This window comes from Pleurodeles waltl, chromosome 9 (genome assembly GCF_031143425.1).
Source record: "Pleurodeles waltl isolate 20211129_DDA chromosome 9, aPleWal1.hap1.20221129, whole genome shotgun sequence".
NCBI classification, from domain to species: domain Eukaryota; kingdom Metazoa; phylum Chordata; class Amphibia; order Caudata; family Salamandridae; genus Pleurodeles; species Pleurodeles waltl.
The window spans coordinates 242,030,706-242,057,907 of record NC_090448.1 but is presented as its reverse complement, the minus strand read 5'-3'; the positions used below and the strand labels follow the sequence as shown (position 1 = coordinate 242,057,907).

Genomic DNA, 27,202 nt, shown 5'->3' with positions numbered 1-27,202 from the left:
ACAGCACTTTATCACAACAGAATTCTTAGGCCAATCTGCCCCCAAGGGTGGCAGAAACCACTAGACACCAGGGATTTTTTTAAATCTTTTTAATGAAGGTGCGCGACCCATTGGCAAATTGTATTTAGGCCATCCTTGCCTATTTTTACTAGGCTGATCTGCCCCCAAGGGAGGCAGAAACCAATAGGCACCAGAGATTTTTTTTCGCTCCCCTGTGGGGCAAATTTATTTTAGGTCATTTCTGCCCCCCCCCCCCCCCTCCTTCTTGGGGGCAGATCAGCATATTTCGATTAGGCCGATTTGCCCCCGGGTGGGGCAGAAACCACTTAGGCACCAGGAATTGGTGAGTGTGTGTGTGTTGCTTGGGGTGGGGGGCAGCCCTTTGGCCAGGGGTCGCTCCCCATGGGTGCACTTTACTGTTAGCCACTGGCCTATTTTGGAAGGCCCATCTGCCCTCAAGGGGGGGGGGGCAGGAAGCCAGCAGAGACCAGGGAAGATTTTCTTTTTTTTTTTTTAAAAGAGGGTGGGGGGTATGACAAAGTTGTTCTGACCACTGATGGGCAGATGGGGCCCCCGATTCACACCCTGAGAGGGAAGGGGGTGGCAGAAAACCTAATAGATGCCAGGGAATAAAAAAAAAAATATATAAGAATAGTGGGGTGTTGGCTACCAACCAGTATGGGCATTGTTATGGCCCACCCCCAACTGAAGGGGGTAACAATCTATCAGCTCTCTCCCCGCACACTAAAACATCTTATCCCACGACAAGCAAGAGGACATTTGGTTATTTTGGGGTTACATTTGGGCCATGAGAGCTTGTCTACCTCTCAAAATCGTCTCACTTGGATTGGTGACGGCTGCACTTTTTGGACTTTTGGACTCTGCCATGTAGAAAAATCTACAAGATCTGGACACATCTGAAAACTAAACATCTGGATGAGTCCAGGGTGGTGTGATTCACATGAACTGCACCACTTTCTTACCCACAATGCCCTGCAAACCTACAACTTTGCCGGAAAGCACACATTTTTCTCACATTTATGTGATGGAACCTTCCATAATCTGCAGGAATCCACAAAAAACCTACCACCCAGCATTGTCGCATCAATACCGATAAAAATTTTGCCCCACTTGTCAGCCTAAAAATGTTTTTTTTCAAACTGCCCTTCTGGACTCGCTTTGGTTCTCCCTCATTTTCGACACGTTTTTGGCTCTTCCCTGTCATAGGCACTTGACCCACCTACACAAGTGAGGTATCATTTCTACCGGGAGGGGAACGCTGGTTGGTAGGAAATTTGTGCCAATGCAGTGATCCCAGACAGAAATGTGGGATTTTTTTTTATATTTTAGCAAAATTTGCGGTTTGTTGAGGATTCTGGGTAAGAAAACACTTGGGGATCCACGCAAGTCATACCTCCCTGGACTCCCTCGGGTGTCTAGTTTTCAGAAATGTTTGGGTTTGGCAGTTTTCCCTATATGGCTGCTGAGCCCAGGACCAAAAACGCAGGTGCCCCGCCACCCCCCCTTCAAAACCGGTAGTTTTGTATTTGATAATTTTGATGTGTCCACATAGTGTTTTTGGGCATTTCCTTTCACGAGCACTAGGCCTACCCACAAAAGTGAGGTACCATTTTTATTGTGAGACTTGGGGGAACACAAAATAGCAGAACAAGTGTTAGCGTCTCTTGTGTTTCTCTACATTTTTTCCTTCCAAATGTAAGACTGTGTGTAAAAAAGAAGTCTATTTGAGAAATGCCCTGTAATTCACATGCTAGTATGGGCACCCCAGAATTTAAATAACCACTGCTTCTCAACACTTTATCTTGTGCCCATTTTGGAAGTATAAAGGTTTCCTAGATACCTATTTTTCACTCTTCATATTTCACCAAATGAATTGCTGTATACCTGGTATAGAATGAAAACCCATTGCAAGGTGCAGCTCCTTTAATGGCTCTGGGTACCTAGGGTTCTTGATGAACCTACAAGCCCAATATATCCACGCAACCAGAAGAGTCCTGCAGACGTAATGGTATATTACTTTTGAAAATATGACATCGCAGGAAAACGTTACAGAGTAAAACGTGGAGAAAAATTGCTTTTTTTCACCTCAATTTCTAGTTTTTCATTTCAGCTGTTATTTTCTACTGGAAAACCTTGTAGAATCTACACATATGACCCCTTGGTGAATTCAGAATTTTGTCTACTTTTCAGACATGTTTAGTTTCCTCGGATCCAGCATTGGTTTCACACCCATTTCTGTCACTAACTGGAAGGGGACTAAAAGCACAAAAAATAGTACAAATGGGGTATGTCCCAGTAAAATGCCAAAACTGTGTTGGAAAATGTAGTTTTCTAATTCAAGTCTGTCTTTCCTGAAAGGTGGGAATATGGTGATTTTAGCACTGCAAACTCTTTGTTGATACCATTTTCAGGGACAAAAACTAAAAGCCTTCTTCTGCAGCCCTTTCTTCCAATAAAAAAAAATAATAATAATAATTGTTGCTGTATTTTGGCTAATTTCTTGGTCTCCTCCAGGGGAACCCACAAACTCTGGGTATCCCTAGAATCCCTAGGATGTTGGGGAAAAAAGGACGCAAATTTAGCGTGGGTAGCTTATGTGGACATAAAGTTATGAGGGCCTTAGCGTGAACTGCCCAAACTAGCCAAAAAAAGGCCTGGCATCTGAGGGGGAAAATGCCTGGCAGGGAAGGGGTTAATAAACCTCGACATTGTAAGTCTGTTTTCCTGTCTTATAACCCTTACTAGGTATGGTATTATCAAAGGCCAGTCCTGGTCACCTACAAGGTAGCACTTGTTAGCGGTACTTGCACATCCTAAGGTATTTGCAATGGTATCTATTTTTGAGTTTCAAATTAAATGCTCCAAGCATTCCTACTTTGGTTTCTCAGCCTTAAAGCTTCTTTCTGTTATCTGCAAAAATGTATCCTGACTAGCTTTGAATCTAGTAGCGATTTAGGATTCTCCATAAAAGCCCTGACTTATATACAGACAGACGGCCCGCTGTTCCACAATGGAGTAAATTACTCCGTCCCTATGACAGGGGGACCCGCCCACCAAATTTATAAACAACTGCCAAGCAGGTGGTTCCTGTAAATGCCTTTTACTCCTTGCTTCAGGGCTGCGCTAGCAGGATACAACCCTGTAGCAAAGAGTATTCTTTTTTATTTACACAAAAAGAAACTCCCAAAACGGGATTTGTGAATAAAAACAAATTATGTTCCCCTCGCCATGGAAGTCATCTCCCAAAGAGGAGGGAGGCTTATTCGCATTTTACAGTCCTTAACTGCCAGAGTTTGCCACAGGGGAGACAGAATAGTCTCCATCTTGGTCAAACTTATATAGATCAATGGGGGTAGGGAGAGAGAACTCCACCACAGCGGCAACAAAGTTTCCTCCCCGCCAACATATAAATCACACCCAAAGTCTCTCACTGCTCCAACAAGTACACTCTGTGAACAGCTTTGTAGTTCAGACTAATTTCAAAGACTCTGATTATTGTTACATTCTAGTCATGTTCAAATATTTAATCACAACCAATGTACAAGACACAGACTCTAAGGGATGGGGTGTTGGGTCAGGGAACTTAGGTCCCCAGGTGCGGGGCAATGGTGGTGGGCAATCATCCTATTCTTAGGAGGCCCTGTGCTGGGTTTGGACCAGGTACCCAGAAGGACGTGTGTGAGGGCATCACTGAACGTGAGCAGGGGTTTGGAGGTGGAAGTTCCTGGTTGCAGCACCCCTGGCAAGAGACTCGTCTTGATGGCCACTGAGGGTAGCTGAAGGTCCAGGACCTCAGCCGCCTTCCTCCCCACCATAGCATAAGAGGCTCCCTCCACCGTAGCCATTGTAGTGGGGAGAAAGCATACTAATAGCTGGATGTGTGTCTAGTCTACTGGCTTTACCCAAGTCCTCACGTCAGTCTATTTCTTCTTTGTATTGCTGGTATTCTAAGTGGTCATTCAACCCCTCCCATTCTTTTCTGAGGTCTAGCCCAGCAGAATCGGTCTCAGGACCTGAACTAGGAGGCAAAGCTCCTGACGAAGTCAGCGTCGGGCGACACCCATCCGGCTCAGTGTCGGGGATGACAATGGGGATGGCACTGCCGGTGGGCACTGACCGCATGGGGAGAATCAGAATCGAGAACAGTGTCAGGGAAGGGTGAGGTTGTACATACCGCGCCAGTCCGGATCCAGGGCTGGATCCCTGAGAGCCCATGGGCACTGAAGCCTTTGGCATGGAACTCAATAGTGCCCCCTCTGACCCCACAGGGGTCCCCTCTAACCCCAAAGATGCTCTAGCAGTATCGGATTGCCTAAAAATGAGGCACATGGCCACATAAAATTCTTTCAGTTGGGCAGGGGTCGCTCTGGCTTCTTGAAATTTGGGGAGGCGCAGAGTCAGACTAGGCAAAGATCCTGAAGAACGAGGCCTAGAAGGGTGGCGCTCCGTTGTGGGTCGGCCAACGGACGAGGAGAAGTTGAAAAGTACTTTGACTTCTTACTTTTTATTCTTAAGCCTCGACTTACCCGAGTGCCCAATGGACGACGAAGACTTTGGACTCGGAGACTGGCCCCAGGACCTTCCTCTCAACCGAGACCTCGACTTGCATGGAGTTGCGTGCCTGGTCACTATCAGCTTTAGGGAACGGTACCCCAAAGCCTTTGGATGCATGGCCTGGGACTCGAAGCACAACTTTGAGTCATGGTCACGCTCCAGACACCACAAGCACACAAGGTGCAGATCTGAAATGGACATCATCAAATGACAGAAAACGCAGGACTTGAAACCCTTCTTCCTGGATAACATCCCTTGATACAGGAGGAGTGATCTAAAAAAAGAATTTGACAAAAAAATTCAAAAAGACCAATCCAAAAGCGACTGAGGGGTAGCTCTCTTCTCATCAGCGCTGACTGGAGCGGAAAGAAAAGAACTGAGGTTGGCACACATGGGTGGCGCTTATATAGGAACCAGGACGTAATTTCTGGTGCAGACAACCAGCGCGTAGAGGTACTGCTCATGAAAATCTTCCGGATCCAGTTTGACACCTGGGGAGAATTCAAAGGTAAGGAATCTGCAACTAGAAGTCTCTATCAGCTATCATAGGCAATCAACTCCATTTTATTCTGATAATTCTTCACCTTATATTTCCCATTGCTACCAATATACACAAGATCCAATTCAACAGGTAGATACCCTTGTATTGATATTATTGCAGTTGATTTTATAAATTTTCAGGCATAGGGCCAATAGTTGCCTTGTTCCATACAACCTTACCTATCGTCCCCTGGGACCTGAATACCTTTTTCCAGAAATGAAGAATGACGAGGGACTAGCCAACTTCATCCTAAGCGGCACTCTCATCTATACATCACAAAGGGCTGTGCACCTACTTTGACACTATCATGGACTTTGACAAACCAATTGCGCTCGATGTTAGTAATTACAACCTACTCGGAGACCTAAGCTTCCACCTGAAAGACCACTCTAACCCCAAATCAAAACACTACTCGAAGAATTTGGAAGCCTGAGCCTTACCCAACAAGTAAAAGGACCTGCCCACAACACTGGACACCTCCTGGACTCACATCACTCTCCTGGACATACCACGCCTTTGTCAAGTTCAGGATTCCCATCCCGATCACCTCCTGCACTGACTCCCTGGCTCCACTCAAACACAGCAATACAAAATAATCTATGGACCCCAGGCCAGCTGGTACATGGAGGAACTTAGACTGATGAAACACCAGTCCAAACAACTGAAGAGTAAATCGAGGTTGACCCAGGATAACGCAGAGAGGAGCGGGTTCAAATTGGACTTGAGATGCTACCACCAAATGATCCAGACCACCAAAATGACCTGCTCTGGCAGAATGCATAGATGCCAGCATCAACAGAAGCAAAGAAATCTTTGCCATTGTAAAGGATTTCACCTCACCAGCGGCCTCCTCCAACTCGATCACCCCATCACCGAACTTCTGTAAAAATCTCTGTCAACCCTTCAACAACAAACATTTTGTCCTTTACAACAACTTCAGCTCAAAACTGGACATGACAGACCTTTCCAAACACCTCCTGATCTTATCCAAAGAACTAATGCTAATCACATAACCCCCACCACACCTACTACAGAGGACTGCAACCCATAACCGCCATTCTCATAACCATTCTCAATGCCTCCACCTCTTCCGAGACCTTCAGAGATGCCTGGAAACTTGCTCCTCTCCTCCAATTGCAGAAGAAACCCTCTGCGGACCCCTCAACACTTGCCAACTACAGATCGATTTCCCTACTACCATTCCCAGCCAAGGTCCTAGAGAAAATCATCCACAGTTGTCTCTCAAATACTTCAATGGCCACCAACTCCTCAACATCACCCAGGCCCTCATTTTGACTTTGGCGTGCGGCAACATCACTACGTCCCTTATTTTGACTCTGGCAGGTGGCGGACACTGCCTGCCAAAGTCCTGCGTTGGGATGACGCATATGTGGACGTCCCCCGGCAGTACCTATTAAGTGTCTACTTCTGGGCCGGCAGGAAACACCACAACACTAAAACCAGCTCGTAATCGCTGCCATGGGGGATTTAGACCACTGGCATCGCCACGCTGGCAGCAACCTGGTAGTGGCGGCGGTCGGACCGTGGCAGTCGTACGCCATTGTCGCAATGTGGAGGCCGGACTGCTGCTTTGGTAGCAGTCCGACCTCCACCGCGGCCCTGGCGGGCTCATGACCACCAGGGTCGCAATGAGGGCCTCAGTATGGTTTCAGACTTAACCACAGCACAGAAATTTCCTTAATGGCCATCACTGCTGATATCTGAATGACACTGGACGGAGAAGACACAGTAGCCCTCATCTGCCTGGACCTCTCTCCGCAGCATTCAACAAGATCTCCCACCCCATCTCATCCAATGCCTACGAGACATCAGAATTCAACGACATCTATGTTGATGGATCTGCTCTTTCCTGACTGAAATGACCCTGTCAGTCAGCCCGGTACTGTCCACCTAAGACGCCTACAACCTCATCTGAGGAGTTCTGCAAGTGTATTCCTTGAACCTCTTCAATGCATACATAATCCCTCTAGCAAGCATCATTCGCTCTCACAAATTCAACGCCCTCTCCTATGCCGATGACAAGCCACTCATTCTCTTCATCACAGACAAGATGCCAAGAACTGGGATGAAGTTCTATGTCTGCATGCCTGAATTTTGCCACTGGATGAAGACCAACTGTCTGAAGCAGAACACCGACAAGACCAAAATCATGATCCTCGCAATGAGTATTTCACTGCAGGATTCCACCTCGCGGCTAACAGAGCTAGGACCGACATCAGCCCCTCCCTCCCCCCCACACCAACCACCAGTAACTCAGAATTGTTATCAACAGCAAACTCAACAAGACCACCCAAGTCAATGCTGTAAACGCAGAATGCTTCCATATGCTGAGGAAGATTAAAAAAAAAAATGGCTCCCAGTCAGTGCCTGGATAAACGTCACACACACCTCATCACAAGCAAGCTGGAATACAGGAACACCTTCTATGCCAGGATCAACAAGAAACTTACCAAAAGAATGGAGCCCATTCAGAGCTCGTTAGCCAGAATTACGCTCAATCTCTCACGCTGCACTCCATCACACCACACCTGAAAGAACTCCATGAGCTTCATATATACCAACAAATGCAATACAATCTCCTCACCCACACTTTCAAGGCACTTCCTAACACTGGCATAGCATACCTAAACATTCACATTTGCTTTCACAAACCTTAGACTCCTCCACTTGTCCATACTCCTACTTGCACAGATCTCATGCATAAGGAAAAATAGGTTTGGGGTAATCTCACTAGGCGCTAAGTTTGGCTATGCTCACACCTGCGGAGCGCCAACATCCTTCCCAGGTGCTATGGTGCTCTCTAAATTTGCATAGCATAACAGCAATGTTGACTTTGCTATTCTCGGTTTTCTACAGAGCTATTCAAACAGTTTTCTTTCAAAAGTTCATTTACCTCAACTCTCAACTTACAACAGAGGCATTTAAAAATGCAGAAATATATCTCTAAATGACTCAGTAACTGCATTTAATGAAAAATATTTGTATCAATTTAAAAATCTGATTTAACAATTTGATGTTTTCTCTAGTTACATACACTGCTGTTCGAAATATCATCCAAAACAAACAATAAACAAACAGAGGACAGAACTTACAGTTTCTCTAAATCGGAACACAGTGAAACAGCCAACTATGGTCAGAAAGCATCCCAAATCCATAAAGGGTCATAGTCTCAAAAGGCATGAGTGAACATATAAATGGTAGAAGTGCAAAAAACAAATGCTACTTACATAACATGTTTAGACCGACAACAGATCACTGAAGGTAATAAGGAAAGCTTTATATTCGGTTTTATTTGCCTACATTGGTTTTAAACTACTTGCCACTAGTTAAGATAAGATATTCAAACGCCCTGACAACTGCCCTGATTGGCGTATTCTACAAACATCTACTAGACAGAATAAATAAAAGGTAAAATTAAATCACAGTGATGTATATTGTAGTGCTATTAAGATCTAGCGCAAAATATTGTTTACCTAACAGGTATTCGAGAAACTGACTCCCGCATCCGCCGCATGGTCATAGATGGTAGCGTATGAACGCCATCACCAATGTTCGAATTTGGAAACAGTCTGAAAAAGAAATAATTAAATCAATGAATTGCTCTTCTGTGCCTTGTACACTCACTTGTACTGTGGACCGAACACCGCTAATCTGAAATAACTGCATTCAAAGAATACTCCCTCTCTGCACAGAAAACACATTCTCAAAGCAGAAAAGAGCAGTCAGGATGGACTTGCCCAGCCCTGAAGAAGGCCCAAATCACATCTCCTCAACAAGCAACACAATTGTTTACAACTTCAGCCACCTCTTCACTGTAAATAAACTGGTCAACAACCAATTTTGCTTATAAATTAATCTGTTTGTTAGATAATTCTGTACAGTTGGTAAGAAGATATCCAGCAATTTATTTTTGTCTGTTTTGTTGTTTTAATTTGATTTCTGCTTTTTTAATGGAATCCAACAGTTAAGACTCCAATAAACATTTCTTGCATCACAGTTTCTTCAGTACAACACTTTAACTCTCATTATATGTAATCTTAACATCCCTAACTTCTAAATTCTTCTGACAATCAATGCACTGTTTCAATGTAATTGACTTTACTGAGGTTTTGTTCTTAGTGTTTCTTATTGAATATTCACACTATTTGCGTAATTGTCAATTGTTTATTTCTCGAGCATAACACTATAACGTAAAATATCCCCCTGGTAACATTATATATTATAGGTCTATCGCCTATCTATCACAGGGTTACAAGGCTACCCTTCCAAGCAAACCCAATTTTACGCAGTGTTCTGGTTGGCCATGATATTTCTCTGTGACTAAACTGCCAATGCAGCCAACTATAAAGGCAGACTATCCTATCACACACCAGCAATGTCATCTTTACCTAATATGGTAAAAAGGGGGTTGAGCTGCCTTATTACTGTGTAGCATGCGATAAATCTATTAACACATCTGATCCATTTGATTACTCAGTATATTGACAAATCCACCCCAGTTCTCGCTCCATTTTTTCCAGGTAACTGAGCTTTCACTGTCTATACAATACTTATATTCAACTTTATTCCAAAGAAAACATCAATAAGGAAGGCAAAAGGCTCAGAGATAGAGTGGCTAATTAAAATAAAAATGTGCCACTTTATTACCCAGTTCGTATAGCACAAACATCTTTTTTCATTTTCATTAGGAATACTAGCCAGTCTTCTTTCATAGCCCTAAAAAAAGTTAACTTACAAGAGTTGCCGGATGTTGCTCCAGTCAACACACATGGTTGGGACTTTAGTGCTGCAGTGTTCATGGAACTTGTAGCCACATGTCTGACATCGAAAGCCATTCAACAAGAACTTCTGGCATATGTCGCAGAAGGCAAGCTTTAAAAATGTCTTCCGAACCTGTGGAACGATATTAGGGAACAGGTCATTCAAGTGACTAACACTTGATATCAACAGAATACCCATGCATCAAAGGCGAATATCAGCAGACTAGTCCGCACATTATCTAAATAGTAATCCTTTAGAAAACGCTGAAAGTTAAAAGACATGCACAACAAGAGTGTAAGTCACTTGCAGTAGTCGCTTGCAGTACACAATTTAATCTGCATATACTAACGCCAAAATTATTCAGCATATAACTACTAAATTTGAATGTCATTCAATACCATAAAAAATGTATACCACTAATATTAATAAAAGTATCGTAATAAACACCCACAGGAAATCTGCAATTATGTGGTCCATTTTTGGTAGCACACTCTCCATACTTAGTGTGTGCCATGGTGGGACCAAAAGCACTCAAACTGAAATGCATTTTTTTTAGACCTGTCAGCTCTTGACAAGGTTTCCCTTGTCTTTTGGCTTCTGACCTGCTGTTTTTGATCAAGTGCTGAATTTCGTTTTTGCTGGATTTAGGATTCTGGGCACTTTACCACTGCTGAACAGTGCTAAAGTGCAAGTGCTCTCTGCCTAAATGGTATTGGTTATTGGTACATCCATGATTGGCATATTTGATTTACTAGTAAGTCCCTAGTATAGTGCACCATGTGTGCCCAGGGCCTATAAATCAAATGCTACTAGTGGGCCTGTAGCACTGATTGTGCCACCCACATGAGAAGCCCTGTAAACATGTCTCAGGCCTGCCACTGCAGTGTCCGTGTGGCAAGTTTTAAGGCCATTTCGACCTGGCAAGTGCACCCACTTGCCATGCCCAAACCTTCCTTTTTACTACATGTATTTCACCCCTAAGGTAGGCCCAAGGCAGCCCCATGGATAGGGTGCAGTATATTTAAAAGGTAGGAAATATACTGGTGTGTTTTACATGTCTTGATGGTGAAATACTGCTAAATTCACTCTTCACTATTGCAAGGACTATCCCCCCCTTAGGGTAAAAAGGGGATTGTCTTGAAATATCTTTTAATTGTAATTCCCCATTGGGAGCCGATAGAGATATAGAGTTTGGGGTCTCTGACTCACAATTTAAAAATACATCTCTTGGTGAAGTTGTTTTTTAAATTGTAAGTTTGAAAATGCCACTTTTAGAAAGCGGGCATTTTCTTGCTTAACCATTCTGTGCCTCGGCCTGGCTGTGGAACACACGTCTGGTTAAGGCTGAAAGTTGAGCTGTTTGTGAATTCACTCTAGACAGTCACATAACGGGAGCCGAGGTGTGCCCTGTAAATCCTGATGGGTCTTCCTGAGCTAGAGTGGTGGGAGAAGCTGACACCTGCACACCTGAATAGGTCTGTGCCTGTCCTTACACAAAGCAGTCTCCAACCCCCCAGCCCACTGGAGTGTGCCTGGGGCCAGGGCAGGGAAGGTAGGGTCTTGTGCACTACAAAGACTTTTCTCAGAAGTTTGCCTACTTCAAGTGCAGAAATGGGTATAAGTACTGGACCTCTGACCCCACAAAGTTAGAATCCTTCTGCACTGAGGACATTCTGCCAAGACGAAGAGCTGGATGCTGGAGAAGGGACTACCACTTTGCCGGCTGGTTTCCTGTGCTGGCCTGCTTCTTGCAGCTTCTGTCCTGGGAGTGAACAGAATGGACTTTGGTTTCTACATCCTGCTTCCTAAGGTTCTTCAAGGGCATGGACTGAATTTTCCTCCTGATAAGAAGTCTCATGGGCCTCAAAGACTTAATCTGCCAGCATCTGGGTTCTCTTGCTGAGAGTCCTGACTTGCCAACTGGTGCCAAATACAGTTCTTGGGCCCTTGGGAGTGATTACAGGTGTAACCAAGAAGAAACAAGCACCTAGACCGCAGATCGACTTCGGAACTAGCACCGCAGTCCGAATCTGCGCCTCTGCCTGCACCTGAGCTTTGTTACCCGATGAGTGCAAAGTCTGTGACCGACACCGCAGGTCCGATACCGCCACAATGCCTCCAAAGCCCTGCCACAGCACGAGTCCCAAGTGCCTTGTCACCGACGTCTGTGCCACCTGACTCCAGCACAGCATCTGTGACCCTGTGGTGTGATAACTACACCTCGAAGAGAACGCCTCACGTCTTTGACCTGCTGGATTCACTGACCCAGTTGTGTCGTAAGGAACCAGTGCCTCGCCACCGATGCCGCATCGCCTCCCCTACAACTGTAAGGAACCAACACCTCACCTCCCCTGCCTAGCAATAAGGAACCGACGCCTCACCTCCCGGGTAGCAGTAAGGAACTGACACCGCAATGGCTCCAGCGACGCCTCACCTCCCCAACTCCATGCAACGTCTTTGTTTCCTCATTTTCCAGATACTGTACATGGGGTCCGTGTAAATCCGTGACCATCCCGCACTCTCTCGCGAATGGCGTCGGCCTGTTCGGAACATCTTCATCAAGACGTCATGATAGCCCCAGTTGGAGCTACTGCATTTCTAAGTGCTATACTAAGATTTTATCTTTGAAAATTCGTATCCTTGCTTGTGTATGTTGGATTTTTGTTGTTATGATCTTGTTTCACTCGGGTAAATATTGGTTATTTTTCTGAACTGGAGTGGAGTACTTTTGTGGTGTTTTCAGGGTGGGTGTGTGTGTGTGTGTGTGTGTGTGTGTGTGTGTGTGTGTGTGTGTATATATATGAATACTTTACACATGGCCGCCAAGATGAGCCTGACTTCTCGAGCCAAGCTACCAAGGGAGTGAGAAAGGGTTAACTTAGCTGTGTGACCCCTTTACCCTGACTAGAGTGAGGGGCACTACTTGAACAGGGTGGCAACCACTGCCAACTACAAACCCCATTTTTATCAATTTTAATTGCCTTCTATCGACACTTGTAGTAGTATGCATCCCAGAATAGATTAACTGACCATCGCACCTGAACAAGCATTGGTCCCATTACTGGATTTTCATTATTTAAAACCTCCTGCATCCCAATTTCAGTGCCTCATGGAGGCTACAAGCACACAAGAGTGTTAAAGGGTGTAGTCTGACTGCTTTGAAGAAATGTGGTTGTTAACCTATTTCTATGTTTCAGACTATTGTTTTGATCCATGCAGCTTCCCCTTTCCCCATCTCCCTTATCGCAGAGGTCAGGACAAATGGTACTATTTGCTTTAAATCGCTTTAAATGTCCATATTTTGGATTTCAGTGCTTTATTTTCAACAATTACATCCCATTACAGTCAGATATTAACAGTACAAAATGAGGATCAGAAAAACCACTAAAGACAACTGAAACACAGTTACAATTTCTTAGTATGTGGTAACTCAGACATGTTTTTTTATAGTGACTTCCCGTACGTGTCTTATTTTTCTAAACCTATTTGTTCCCATCTCTGCCTAATCATAGAGAGGTTCCCTCCCCTTCTCAGATATCACAAACAGTACTACCTAGTACTCGTAACCACTTACAAGTTGTGTCATTAATTCCAACTCTCTCAGTTATATAGAATTAAATGGTATTAAGTAGCTTGAGGACATTGTTTTTTTACCAGTCTTCAACTGTCTGGAGTTAATTTTGGTTCAGTGCTGCTAATGTATTCATTCACACTAGGGTCAATCAAGCTTCAAGTCTCTCATGTGACTATTCCATGTTGCTTGTTATTTTGTTATCCCTATCAACCTCACTAAATGTCCATGTTGATAAGAAGATGTTTATTTGGAAGAAGCGTCTGCTTCACATTCAAAAACATTTGCACTATTTGAAATTAGCTTCTATAATGTCAGTAGCTTTGACAATGTGATTGTTTTACTCCTTTAACTTGCAATGTATGGAGAAGTTGATACAAGAGATACATTTGTCATAAAAATAAGTACCAACAGAGAAAGGATGGGCTGATTTGCTAGTGCATACTTCTTTTACTACTAATTAGAACTGTGTAACCCTTTTTTAGGTCGAGCACAGCAGCGTGCAAGCACCGCTTTTCCAACGTGTTGGCATGTATCTGGGATTTTAACAACACCCACCTCACACCCATCACTATCACTCATTCATGGGCTTGCCCTTTAAAAATCCTTTGGTGACATTGGTAGATGGTTTACCTTTGTCCCTCCTTGGGAGGTTTTGTTACCGCCTTCACCATTGCCCTTGTTACATGGATAATTTCACTTTTGCCGATAAGTTTGATTGCGAGTGAACTTGTTTTTCCTTTTGTGTCTCTTCACGCTGATGTTCAACGCGGCCATGGCGCTGTGAATCGGCTCGCTTATGTGAAACTGTTTTACTTTTAATTTTCAATTTTTGTGGCAAGAAATGTCCGGTTAGGCGTTTACAACGCTAATAGCTCTAACTCAAGCAAATGTGTGACCTATTGCATTGCAAATGCTTGTTTTTATTAGTTCTTCTACAGCAAAGGTTGTCCGAGGAGAATAGCCAGCGCTAAACAATAAAGGTCCAGTTTACTTACTTCTTTTCATCAGGCAGCACAAACATTTTACGACTTATCAAGATCATGTCCACCGGGAATACTCATTTACTCTTCAGTATTTGGCAAAACAACCCATTATCCTTGCTTTTTCTAGATGTTGTTCATCTTGCAACATTTCTGGGACATTACACTGTACATAAACTTTCACCTTGAGAAAGTCTTGTTGACGAAACACGTCGGCTGATGTTCATTGGATTCATGATGCATTGGATGAATAAAACTTCTACTGCGTACAGACATATATTTTTAACTTTGATTGATACAGTGTACCAAGAAATGGACTTAATGGACGACTGCGGTCTCCCTTGGTAGAACAGTAGTGAATCTCTTCGTGTTGATTGATCCCTCAACCGACACCAACTGCACCCGTGGTGGTGGGGTGTTTTACCAGTTTGGCACCCTCGGAGCACTATATGTGACATATGGACAATATTTCCAAAATATGTTATACACACATATGGGATGTGCGAACCTGCAGCAAAGCCACTTTTTTCTTTAGCCCAAACAATAAAGGTCCATTTAGAAAATAGGAAGATTATTTGTAGGCAGTATGGCTATACGTACTGTGTCCAATCATAAGGCATGATATACACAAAAACAAAACAAAGATTAAAGTGACAGCATAGTCAGGTAAACATGTCAATTCAATTTCATAATTCTTTATTCAGTTTAAAAATAAACCATAAAAGCTTACACAAATAAATGCATATGCACATATGGCTGATTAGAATCACATACTTGGCCTTGATCGTCATGATCTGTGCCAACAGTATGTTCGATATTTGTATCTTAATACAAAGGTAATACCAAATAATAACAACATTAATTAAAAACAGGATCAATAAAAATATGTTCACGCTGCATAATTATTAACATACTCAAACAAAACAAAAACACGAATTCAAGTTTATTCATGTAAGTGCTTGTGCATTGAAGTGCCAAATATGTCCGGTTTAAATCCCACAGACCGTGCACCATGTAGTTGTTTCTGCTAAAAAGTATCATTAATCCAATTATCTGAGAAGGCTAAATCGTTTAACAAAGAACATAATCAAATTGCGATCACTCACACATAAACGCTGTACTACCAAACGCATGTGCATGAACACAACATGTGTTCAAATAAAGTGCCTATGCAATTCTGACAAACATTATTCAACCAAAAAGGTGTCCTAGGAGCACAGATTAGCGAACTATACAGTACAAAGACACACATCAGTTCATATTTTATTGGTAACCTCAATTAAAAAAAATCCACCACTTAGGACTGGATAGAAATGTATATAGGGCTTGCAGGTCAAATCATATATCTGCTTAATTAAATACCCTTGGTTGATTTTCTGATGCGAAACACATTTTTCAAGTAACAGGTGAAAGTGTCAGTTAAAACATACCGTTTTAAACGAGCTAAACCCCTGAAATTTCACCAGTTATAGTAATCTCTGAGAACTATAACTTGTGCCCTAAAGTAACTACAACTTGTGCCCCTGCCATGCACACTGATTTCTCTACTATGATGTAATTTTTTAAGTTGCAGTCATGTTATCAATGATATCACAGAACATGTCATGAGATGTAATATGCAGAGTAATCAGCAGTGCATGCCAGGGCGTGAGTTATAATAACTTTAGGGCACAAGCTATAGTTAGTTTAAGTCTAACTAGGGAACTTCAGTGCTTTTGTTCTTTCAAACGGTATGCTTTAACTGACATTTTCACCTAACTGTGAGATCCCTTAGTCCTTTGTCTTTTTCCAATGAATTCCTATTTTTGTTTTTTTAATAAAGTAAGATGTTCATCTCGGTGTGTGGTGTGGGATTGCCTGCCCTGTGGCGAGGCCCTTTGTCCACCCCACTGTTGCGCACAGTGGACAATGTCATGCAACAATATAAAGAGTGTAATTTTAAGTAAGGCAGACATATTGGCTTTGTCAAATGGTCAGGGTACTTATTGGCTTTATCAAGGGTTCTGCACATCAATTTATATAAACAGACCTATTGGCATTCTCAAAAGGTCCATCATGACAATCAAATGTGTATTTCATAAATCGATGCATCGCAATGTTTGCTATTAGTGATATTTTCAATAAAGCATTATTGAAAATAAAACATTAAACATGTTTTTGAGTCATTTTTAAACATTTTTCAGGCCACAATGTGCAACCATAGAACCAACAATAAGACGTCCCTACACTCCAGCTGAAGAGCATCCAGCTGCAGCTCTGAGTGCTTTAAAAAATGGATTCATTGACCCAAGAGACTTACTATTTGTTTTTAACGTTGCTAGGGACAGCTGCGCTTCAAGACGTTTTCTAAAGGGATCATGAAAGGGGGTGAGATAAGGATGTGAAAGAGAAGAATGAAGATGGCAGGAAGAGGAAAAGAGTAAAGACTGGATATAAATGGAAGAAAGGAATGCAGGGCATAGACACGGCTACAGCATTGGCTCCCAAACTGTGTGTGGCAACCCTGGCTAGTTTTGATGGCGCACTGGGGAGCCGCAGTGCAAACATATTTGGGAACCACTGCCCTAGAACATTAACAAAGAAGCTTGGTGGTGCCCCTGCCTCTTCTAGCGGCACCAAAAAGATCTAAAAATATTATTGAATATTAATATTATATATCATTATTATTAGGGGGTGCTTCTTGCAAGGAGCAGTGAATAACTCAGCATCTCCTGCTGCTCATTTATTATTCTTTCTATATTTTATAATTCATTTTGGGTGCCCACCCACAGCACTGCCAGAGCTGCGAGAGGAGTGGGAGGGGGTGGCAATAAGTGGTCCCTAAGACTCCCCTGGCCACTGCTGGCTCCCCAGCTAGCAGCCATGCTGGGTGTGGGTGGGAGCCTGCAATTTTCTTTTTAAGTGTGTGCCCTGGCACCCACATCATCCAAATCATAGGGATACATAGGGAAGTCCCAATGCCCCTGCGGCCATTCTGTATCCCCAGTCAGCATCCTTTGGGGGTTTCAGAGGGAGCTGGCTTCTTACCTGTACTCATGACCAGCCGAGAGGGAACAAAGATGTGTTCCCTGCCCAGGACAGTGCAGGCAAGGAATAAAATTCATAATCAATGACCACACTCTCCTGAGAAATGAGCACCAGTATCCCAGGGGATGGGGTCCCTGGGACACTGCACAAGTCATTGGACCCCGGAGGGGGGGTGCCTGGGACTGATCTACGACTCAGGGAGGGGCCTGCATGCCTCCCTCCCCATAAAGAAACAATCGGCCCCAGGGATGGGTTCCTCAGGCCTTAAAAAGGTATGGTCATGGGGCCCCCAGATGGATAGTGGAGGTCATTAAGACAACTTACAGGATGAGAAATGGGACCAAGACACAAAACAAATGAGAGAGGAGAGACATGCACATTGGATGTGAGTGAGGAGTTTGGCCCAATACAGATGAGAGAGGGGAAAAATAACAAGGGGTTGTGAGAGACGGATATGCTAGAAGATCAAGGCACAAAACAGGTGAGAGAAGACGGAGACTCCAGACTGATGAGCAATAGGAGATACAGAATGCTAGGTTGGGCTCTGGAGAAAGGCGAAAGCCAAATAATTGAGAGGATCATGGCAAGAGATGGATGAGATAGCAGAACAAGGTATGAGGTTAATGAGAGAGGAGAGTGAGGCAGAAGATGTATGAGGCACAGGAGTTGACCGTAAAATGAATGAGAGAGGGAAGCACAGCATACAGAGGAGACAAGTGTTGATAAATGCTCAATAAGGATGAAAGGGTAGATCAAGACACATGAAAGGATGAGAATGGGGTATTTGAAAAAAGATACATGAGTAAAGAAGGGCAAGGGTCTAATTCAATGACAGTGAATGAGGCATATGTCTAATGAGAGAGGCTAGGAAATGTATAAGATGAGATTAATGTACAAAAGCAATGGGAGAATAGATTACAATTGACAATGTAACATCTGTGTCCTCCCAGGCTGAAGCATGGCAGTGGCTCACACTGTAGCGCTGGACACATTTACCCACAGGGGCGTTGTTGCTGTCTACACTGGACCTCTGCGCTTCTTTCCCGGACCATTCCTTGGGCGAAATTTCATTGACGAAGAGCATCTGCCTAGGGAAGTCAGACGCGCTGAACTTCTGATGGGTACTACATATCCCAGACTGTTTTGAGGACCCAGGAGGTGGCCATTTTCAACCCCACCTGCATCCACTTAACGAGACCAACGAGCGCTATAAAGCGCGTAGGGGCACTTCGCAGAGTGGTATGTGTGCAGGCTGTGCCCAGGCAAAGCCAGGGCCAAGGGCGGACCCGTCCACGCCCATCGGAGCTCGGATGAGGCTGGGCCACCCCCCTAACATCTATCTCCAAGTAGGCCTCGCGGACTCTCTTTCTTTTAGTTATTGTATCCTCCTGCAGGTTGTAGCATTGAACTAACCTTCTATAGAACACATATCCACTAATCACAGTTCTTTAATGGGTAAAACGAAACCAACAGAGGGTGTGGCAGGGGTGGTGCTAAAAACCAATGTAAAAGGCATAAGCATGCAGCTAATAAACTGTGTTATGGACAGAACTGACAACCGTCTGGGAGAATGTGAAGAAATTGTAATCTCTTCCCAATGAAACAGGGGGCAAGACCCTAGTCAGGAAGGGGGCGGGTCACAAGAAAATTGCTGACATATTTGTAAAACATGGTCAACAGGTTACAGCTACTATAGGGCAAGGGGAGGGTAGGAATGTCATCACCCACACTCCCTCATTACCAGTGTTTGAGCCATCACTAGATCTTAGTGACACTCTTCAGTGTACCAATCGCATTACCCCCTTAACTGACATTTCAGACCCACATGACGACCGCGACCCAGGCATTAGGGTGGATGGGTCGGAAGTTGTAAATGTGAATTTAGCTCAGGCAAATGCACAGTACATCCTATGCATAAAAGATTTAAAGAGCGAGGTGTCGGAACCCAAGTCTGTGGTTAATTCCTTAATCGCTAAAGTCAAACAGCTAATTCCCTCAGACACCACGGCCACCATGAACCACATCTGTAGCCCAATGGCAAATCCATCAGGTACCCCGATTAAGTTGCACAAATTGCCAGCAACTAGTTGTGCTGGCCAACCTTCAGCGGGTGTCAAGTTCAAGAACTCTTATCAGCCTCCCTCACACAACAGCTTAGGCACAGGGAAGGCATCTGGTGTCTCATCAAATCCCCAAATCTACGAGCGATACTGTCCCTAAATACACTGCACAGCCTGCCATTGACCGGTCCCACTATAGTAATACTGTTCTAATGGTCAATGTTCCCAAATTACATCCATTGGCACAACGGGAAAGGGGAAATTCTATCAGAAATAAGGTAATTCATTGGATTCTCCATGTGAGAGGCTGCTTCTCTGTAGTACGTGAGGATATAATCGATGCAGTCAAAAAGTCTGATCCAGACACACACTTTGATATGTTACGCTTCACATTTAGGGACAGGAGCATAGTGGGCAATCTGGTGGCCCTAGATGCAAGGACAAGTGTTCCAGGGCAATCCTCTATCCAGTTCTGGTCCTTGGCAGCGCGCGTTCCAGAAAACAGTGCACTGAACATTACAACTAATATTGCTCCAAAGGACTGGGGGGTAAACCATTTTTTTTTGGTTTGTACTCCTATGACCATGACAGTATAACCTCTGAACATACGGACTCTTGCTCAAATATTACTCTAACACCCCCCCCCCAGCACCGCAATTGTTCTCCCATGCGGATATAGCATACTCATTAGGCACTCTAAAGCATGGTAGGGCATCTGGTTCGGATGGTGTACCAGCAGACCTATTCCTAACCAACATTGAAATCTGGTCAAGATATATCACCATCATATCAAATGCAATAGCATCTGGGGCGCCAATTCCTGAGTCCTGGAAGGGTGCTATTGTAGTCCTGATTTTTAAAAAGGGTGACAGGACCCTCCCCTGCAATTACAGGCCAATTAGCTTAATAGGCTGTGTGCAAAAAAGTGTTTTGTCACTGCCTTTTAGGCAAGATCAAAGACTGGATGGCTGAACACGATATCCTTAGTCCTCTTCGGGCAAGCTTTCGTAAAAAAAATATCCACTATTGAGCAAGCTTTCGGGTTTTTGCTTCTATATTGGTTTTTATTGGCAAAGGGAATCTGTATGTTGCTTTTGTGGACCTGAAATCTGCATTCGATCTAGTGCCCCGTAACAAGCTGTGGGAAGTTCTTTCCCTAATGGGAATCCCCAAGCATATTCTTGCATTATTAATTCCGCTCCATGAAGATAATTATGCATGTGTTAGGTGGGGTGACAATGGGCAGCTAACTGACAGAATCCAGGTGGCAAGGGGAGTACAGCAAGGGTGTGTCCTTGTCCACACCTTGTTCTCTATGTAAATTAATGATATTGTTCTCTCTTTACTCAGAGTGGAGGCTGATGCACCATCGTTAGGCACACAAAAATTCCGGTCCTGCTCTTTGCAGATAATACACTCCTAATTTCCAAGACCCCAAGCGGGTTACGGAAACACCTCACGTGCTTCAAGGGAATTTTGTTCCATGCAGAGACTTGAAATCATTGCCTCCAAAACTAAGCTAATGACGTCCAATCCCCACAGAACCTTCAGAGGGAAGTTTATGCTCGAGGGTACCCCACTCAAAAAAAGTGGGCACATTTAGTTATCTGGGCCTACTGTTAACAGAAAAAATGTCTTGGAAAACACATATTGTAAAGCAGGCACTAAAATTAAAACAAACAGAGGATTAAACAAAGTATTTTAATCTTTCGCACACCAAACAGATAAGCCCTGCACTCCAGATATATGAAGCCAAGGCTTTGAGATCGCCTCTCTACAGGGCTGAATTATGGGGCTATGCCAAAGCCCAACAGATAACGATGTCTGAAAATAATTTCCTAAGAAATCTTGTGTGCCTCCCGCCAAACAGTCCACTGTTCCCCCTTTTTAAGGATCTAAGCATGAAACGTATTGGCCACAAGGCCCAACTACGTCCCCTCTTGTTCTGGTGGCGTTTCTTGACCACCCCAGAGCTTGGTTCCTTCAGGGTACCCCTGCAGGTCATCTTAGGAACTGACAGCTCTCACAGTATCCCCTGGGTTGGATACATCAAGGGGTTACTTTATTCCCTTGGGCTTAGAGAACTTTGGAACTCTCCAACTACTGCCTCCTTTCCATCACAAATCGACCTAAAAAACTGTATTGGCAAATGGTAGACTCTGAAGGTCTGGGGGCTGCGCTTCACTGCACGCTATCATGTGAACTTGCCAACCTAAAGGAGATGTGCAAATACGAGGCATTCTGGATCATAATCACGGTGCCTAGAGAAATAAAATTGTACTTCCAGTTCCGTAAAGGCACCTTGCCACCAGTTGCTGGTCATCTGAAGGGCCAACCATCTGCCCGGCTTATAAAGCCCTTATTGAAAACATCCCTCATGTTTTACTTATCTGCCTTGCTTATGCTGCCTCTCGTAGGAAATGGTTGGCCCCGGCTTGTAGACTGCTGGGAGTCCGCAGGTCCGGCATAGCCCTTCGAATTCTCAGATCAAACACTCGCTCAACATTAGTGATTGCTGTTGCCAAGTTCCTTGGGGCTAGTTGGATTGCCAGAGGTAAACTTTTATCTGCATAATGGTTTTAGTAAGAATGTATCAATTTACTCTGGAAGTGCACTTAATTTTATTATTTAGTTACATGTACTGTACCTATTCTATGTAAATTTCTGTATTTATTTATTGCTGCTATGTGCTTTTATGGCCCTTGTGGCCAAAATAAAGTTCTCGAAATGGAAATGGACAATGGAGATCAAAGCACTCAGAGGCCACAAGGCAAACGAGAAAGGGGTCTGAGTCACCAGACCATTACACAATGGATAAGAGAAGACGCTAAGGCACTTGATGCGAAAAGGGAGAAAGAAACAAGATGGATAAGAGGAGTGGAGAGTGGGAAGAACCAAATCAACGAGGACAGTCTATGGCACAGGATACATAAAAGGAAACTAAGACATGTCAGGAAAAAGAGGCGGAAGAAAGAGCAGTGCTAAACACAAGTATAATGACAGAGAGAGAGAGAGACAAGGTGCAAACCATGAGAGTGAAGGCAGAGTCAAATGTTGTTTGAAAAATGATAATGGGGCAGGTGATGAATCACAGAAGAGACGAAGGCACACGACAGATGGAAGAAATGTGCAAGGCTGATGTATGATCAGCAATGAGACGAACACCCAAGAAAGAGGGGTGAAGCAGAAAGCAGATCTGTAGGAGGCGGTAAACGGGAAAAGAAAGAATAAACAAAAGCAACAGTGGATGAGTGGTGGGACTGTGCCACATAACAGATTAAAGAGAGAAGAAAGTTATATGTCAATGAGGCAGGCTGACAGATAAAAGGGTGATGAAAGGAGTGATGCACAAGCCAGGTAAGTAAAGTGACAAATGAACTAGGTGGGTGAGAGGGAACCGGCATGATGAGAGAGCAAAGCAAGGAGCAAAATCATGAGAGATGGGAATGAACGTATGCATGAATGTGGTATTTCATAGCGCAAACCTAGCCAAAAGGCAGCACAATGTTGTACTGGATCAAATACAATAATACATTCAGTGGATGAGGAAAGAGAACAAGGCACTTGAAGGGTGAAAGAGGGAAGTGAGTCATAGGATGAATGACAGGAAAAACCAAAAGGACAAGACTGGTGAAAGGGGGGATCAAGCTCCAAAGCAGAAGGGAAAGGGAACCGAGGAACAGACAGCAGCAAAGTGCTAACCAGATGTGAGGATTCTATGGCACACAGTAGAGTGGAGTAAAGAAACAGATTAAAGAAATGCTAAAAACAGATAAAAGAGCGAACAGAAGATGTAAAAGGAGTGAGATGCAGAATATCTGAGAGGTGAGATTATGCACACTATGGAAGAAAAAGATGACGAAGGCCACCAAAGGGGGTGAGAAAGGGAAGCAAGGTGAAAGATAGATGAGACATACTTAAGAAAAATGTGCAACGGGCACAGCACAAAAGATACCTGAGAAAGGAAACCAGAACCCAGGGTGCATATGAGAGGGCACTAGGATACAAAACGGATAAGAGATGAGACCAAGGCATTAGCTGGGACAGAGATATGAAGCAGGCAGAAGATCAGACAAATGAGCAATATCAATGAGGCAAAAGCAGAAAGAGAGGAGATGGGCCCATATGACATATCAGAAAGATGACCAATTCACTATAGTAGATGAGAAAAAGGACTAAGCCAAAATGTGGATGGGACGAGAGCATAGCACAAGATGGGAACAACAGGGAAGTAACAAACTCAGTTTTCTCTTCTGCCCCTTGGTTCTGGGGGCCAGCAGTTTTGGTCAGCACACATGTTGGGCGGGCCTTCAACATGGTAAGTATTATTGCAGTACTCCTACAGGTATGTGTGCAGCTGTATTTGCGAGACTCATGTTCTTGCAAGAAAATCTGGCTTATGAAGTTAGTGTTTTTTCTTTTTTTAATTTGGAGGTCACGGTTTGGTTCTGCTTTCCCCGCAGTATGATGCGTTCTCACAGGTTTTAAACTTTTACTACTCTGCACTCAGTATGTTGGAATGATTATTTGAAGGGCACTGCCATACTCTATGTGTAAGTTAACCTGTAATATGTAAGCTGGCATGTGTGACTTCTGCAATTAGGTGCTTTTGTGAAGGAATCAAAGGGATTTTTAGGCATTTCCGTTGGGGGAAGACTGTGTAATATGTCTCATATATGTGTTGAGGTCTGGGTCACATGACTGATTTTCTGAATAAGATGAGGGTATAGAGGTGTGACACAAGGTCACTTATTACAAGAAGCGGTTGTGGAATCTGGACCTCCATATCTGGTTTGGACACACAACTTTATAGGCTAGTGTGCACTATTTAAGATTCCACTCTTCGTGGATATGCACAGGTTTAAAAATTGGTTACTGTTTTGTATGACTGAGTTATATCTTAATCTGCTAAACCTATGATTGCAATTAGTGGCAGCATGACCCCAAGAGACACATGAGAGGTTTGACAAATATATTAATGAGGTGAGGGGAGAACCTTCTGTTCCAAATGTGTTGTTAAGTGTGGACATTATAGAAGATGCCATGCAATACAACTTGATCCTTCACACATGAGGTAATCTCCAAAAGCAAACTATTTACAATGCACATTGGATCTGATCAAGTACAAAAACAAAAATAACAGGTTCTCAAGTGCTAAGATGGACACTGGTCTCTTTTCTTTGACTACAGCCCATCAATGGAAGAATTTTTCTTAGGTTAAATGCGGGGTGTGATGTGAACGTTCAGAGAAATCTTGTTCATCAAAGGAGAGTTGATTCACTATTTAGTTCAATGACTGTTATTTCTTGTGATGTATGAACGAACACTGGAAACAGCAATTAATGGCTATTTGTTACATGCTAAATGGGCAGAGGAAGTATGTGAATCGGTTAGGTTAAATACTTCAAAATATAAATTAAAAATGTTTCAACCACAAAAATAAGATGCTCGTGCTGCAATGAACAACAGTTGTAGATTGATTCACTAACTAGTAAGGGTCCAAGCAGCCACAGCAACAATTAAAGGATTTAAAGTGCTTGTCATTTCCATTACTTTATACAGGTTCAATTTAATAGACCACAGGAACTGACGCTTATTGAGAGTTAAAGAAAAATCAGTTTAAAAAAAATGATCAAGTAGTAGTAGTTTATATGCAAGTGGAATTGGACAATACAAATTCCAAGGCACAATACAAATTCCACACTCTCTGGGAGCGACTGTGGAACATCTTGTTGCGTGCTGAGATTACTGAGTGACAGTGATTTTTCTTTGGTTGGGTTTAGTATGAGAACTACTAACAAGGAGTGGTCTTCTAAACTGACTGATATTAATTGCCTGACTAAGCATCACTATCCACCTTAAGACTGGCATCAATGCTATTTAGTTGTACAAGATGAAAGTGTTAAATACCTTCGCGGTACGATATTTTTCAGCCAAGACCTTTTTTTGTTCGAATTTTATTCAACCAGCCTTTTGTAGCTTCTTCTACTTTAAAATATATTTCGGCAAATAAACAATTGTATCTACTACTGTGAGTGGGGTATAGGAAGGTTATGCTTGCATGGATTATGAATGACCTTCTTCAAAATCGCAAAGGAAAGCTTTAGACAGGTTGCGTTATCATACCCTGTGTATAATACCCATTGGTCTTTACCCACCCTCTGCAGGACTGGAGGCATGTAAGTGGTATTAACCACATCTAAGTTTAAAAGGAATGCCTGAAGAGAAGAGGGTCTAATCATAGTTAGAGAACACAAATTATAAGAATGCCTTATATTCAAATTTTGTATAAAATGCGTAGCTAGAGATGCACCAACAGAACGGAAGGCGTTATTTTTCATCTTTAAACATAGTCACTCTTATATAGCCATAACAAAATTCCTAATCATACTGTGCCCACAAAATGTCTGCATGCATTGAAATTTTGACTAGAATTATTCTCAAGTTGAGTAATCATACAGAACTATCAGGGTCTCATTTCTTGTTCATCTTCACAAACAGGTCTGTAAACAGAATAGCAATTAGAATTATAGTGTGATTATTAACATCATATTGTACAACATCAGGATCTGAATCTCATTAAAATTTATTAATTGTAGGATGTAAAGCGATCATAAATGATGCCTTTGTGACAAATATGACCACCTCCAACCCCAGTTATCCAGGTGGCATAGTTCGATTTCTTCTTAAATAAAAAATGTGATACTATTTTTAAAAAATGTATATTTGTTTTTTCCATGATGTACAGTTGTTTTTGCTTTGTTGTGAAATATAATTATGTATTGAATATTTTTATGGAATATTGGATCAAACGTAACTGAATTAATGTATATCGGAGGGATGCATTGATAATGTGCAGGGTAAAGCAAGGGAACTAATAAGCCACTCTGCATAGTAGGTATTGCAACACACAGATTATCCAACAGATTAAATGCGTGCACCCATCCGAACAGCACACAATTTCCTGGATTTCAGCACTTGAAAGACTAAGGCCAAGGAGAAACATAAGTAAATTCAAAGTGATCTCCCTGCTAACCATACAGAGTGAGTGTGATCTTGTATTCAGTAATAAATTACTTAAGGACTGCAAATAAGGGAAAGATACGGTTCTGAGATATTTCTTTACTGCTTAAGTGCTGATTATCTACGAACCACAAGCAGTTGTCTCAAACCAATATGCCCCTTTATTTGCTTCAAAGGTTTTTCGCTGTATCTAGCTTAGATCCTTTGAGGTCTCTGAACTATGAAAACGAATATGTGCCTGGTATCCCTAACACTCATGAGAAAAAGGAGAACACATATGAAAGTCGGCAGTCATTTTACCGTATGAGTAAGACAAAGGTTTGATTGTTCAGTGTGGGACTTATGGTGCTTTGGCTTCAGGAAAGTGTATAATGTATAACCTTAAAATGTTAAGGTTATGAACTGTTTTTTCAATTTATCATTGAGTTAGACTGGAACCATATTTCTTTGCTTCAGTTTAGACTTAGACCCTATTCCTTGAAATTGACTGGAACTGACTAATAGATGCCGACTATTTTAGGAACTTACAAAAAGCTCATGGGTGAAGAGAAACTGGAAAAGTATTTAATATAAGTGAAACGACAGAGAGATTATATGGATATAGACAATTTTACTACTTAACTACTTTAAAACAGCAGGG

At 43.0% G+C, this 27,202-nt stretch overlaps 1 protein-coding gene across 2 annotated transcripts in view; it reads right to left on the bottom strand.

The window, feature by feature from the left end:
* The window catches only part of RAF1 (Raf-1 proto-oncogene, serine/threonine kinase), a 363,516-nt gene that overhangs the window by 169,848 nt on the left and 166,466 nt on the right, over positions 1-27,202 (bottom strand). For both annotated transcript variants that reach the window (XM_069206644.1, XM_069206643.1), the window contains exons 5-6: positions 9,873-10,030; positions 8,611-8,706 (exon numbers count right to left, since the gene is read on the bottom strand). In XM_069206644.1, the coding sequence (XP_069062745.1) occupies positions 8,611-8,706; positions 9,873-10,030 (254 nt within the window). The remainder of the gene's footprint in view (positions 1-8,610; positions 8,707-9,872; positions 10,031-27,202) is intronic.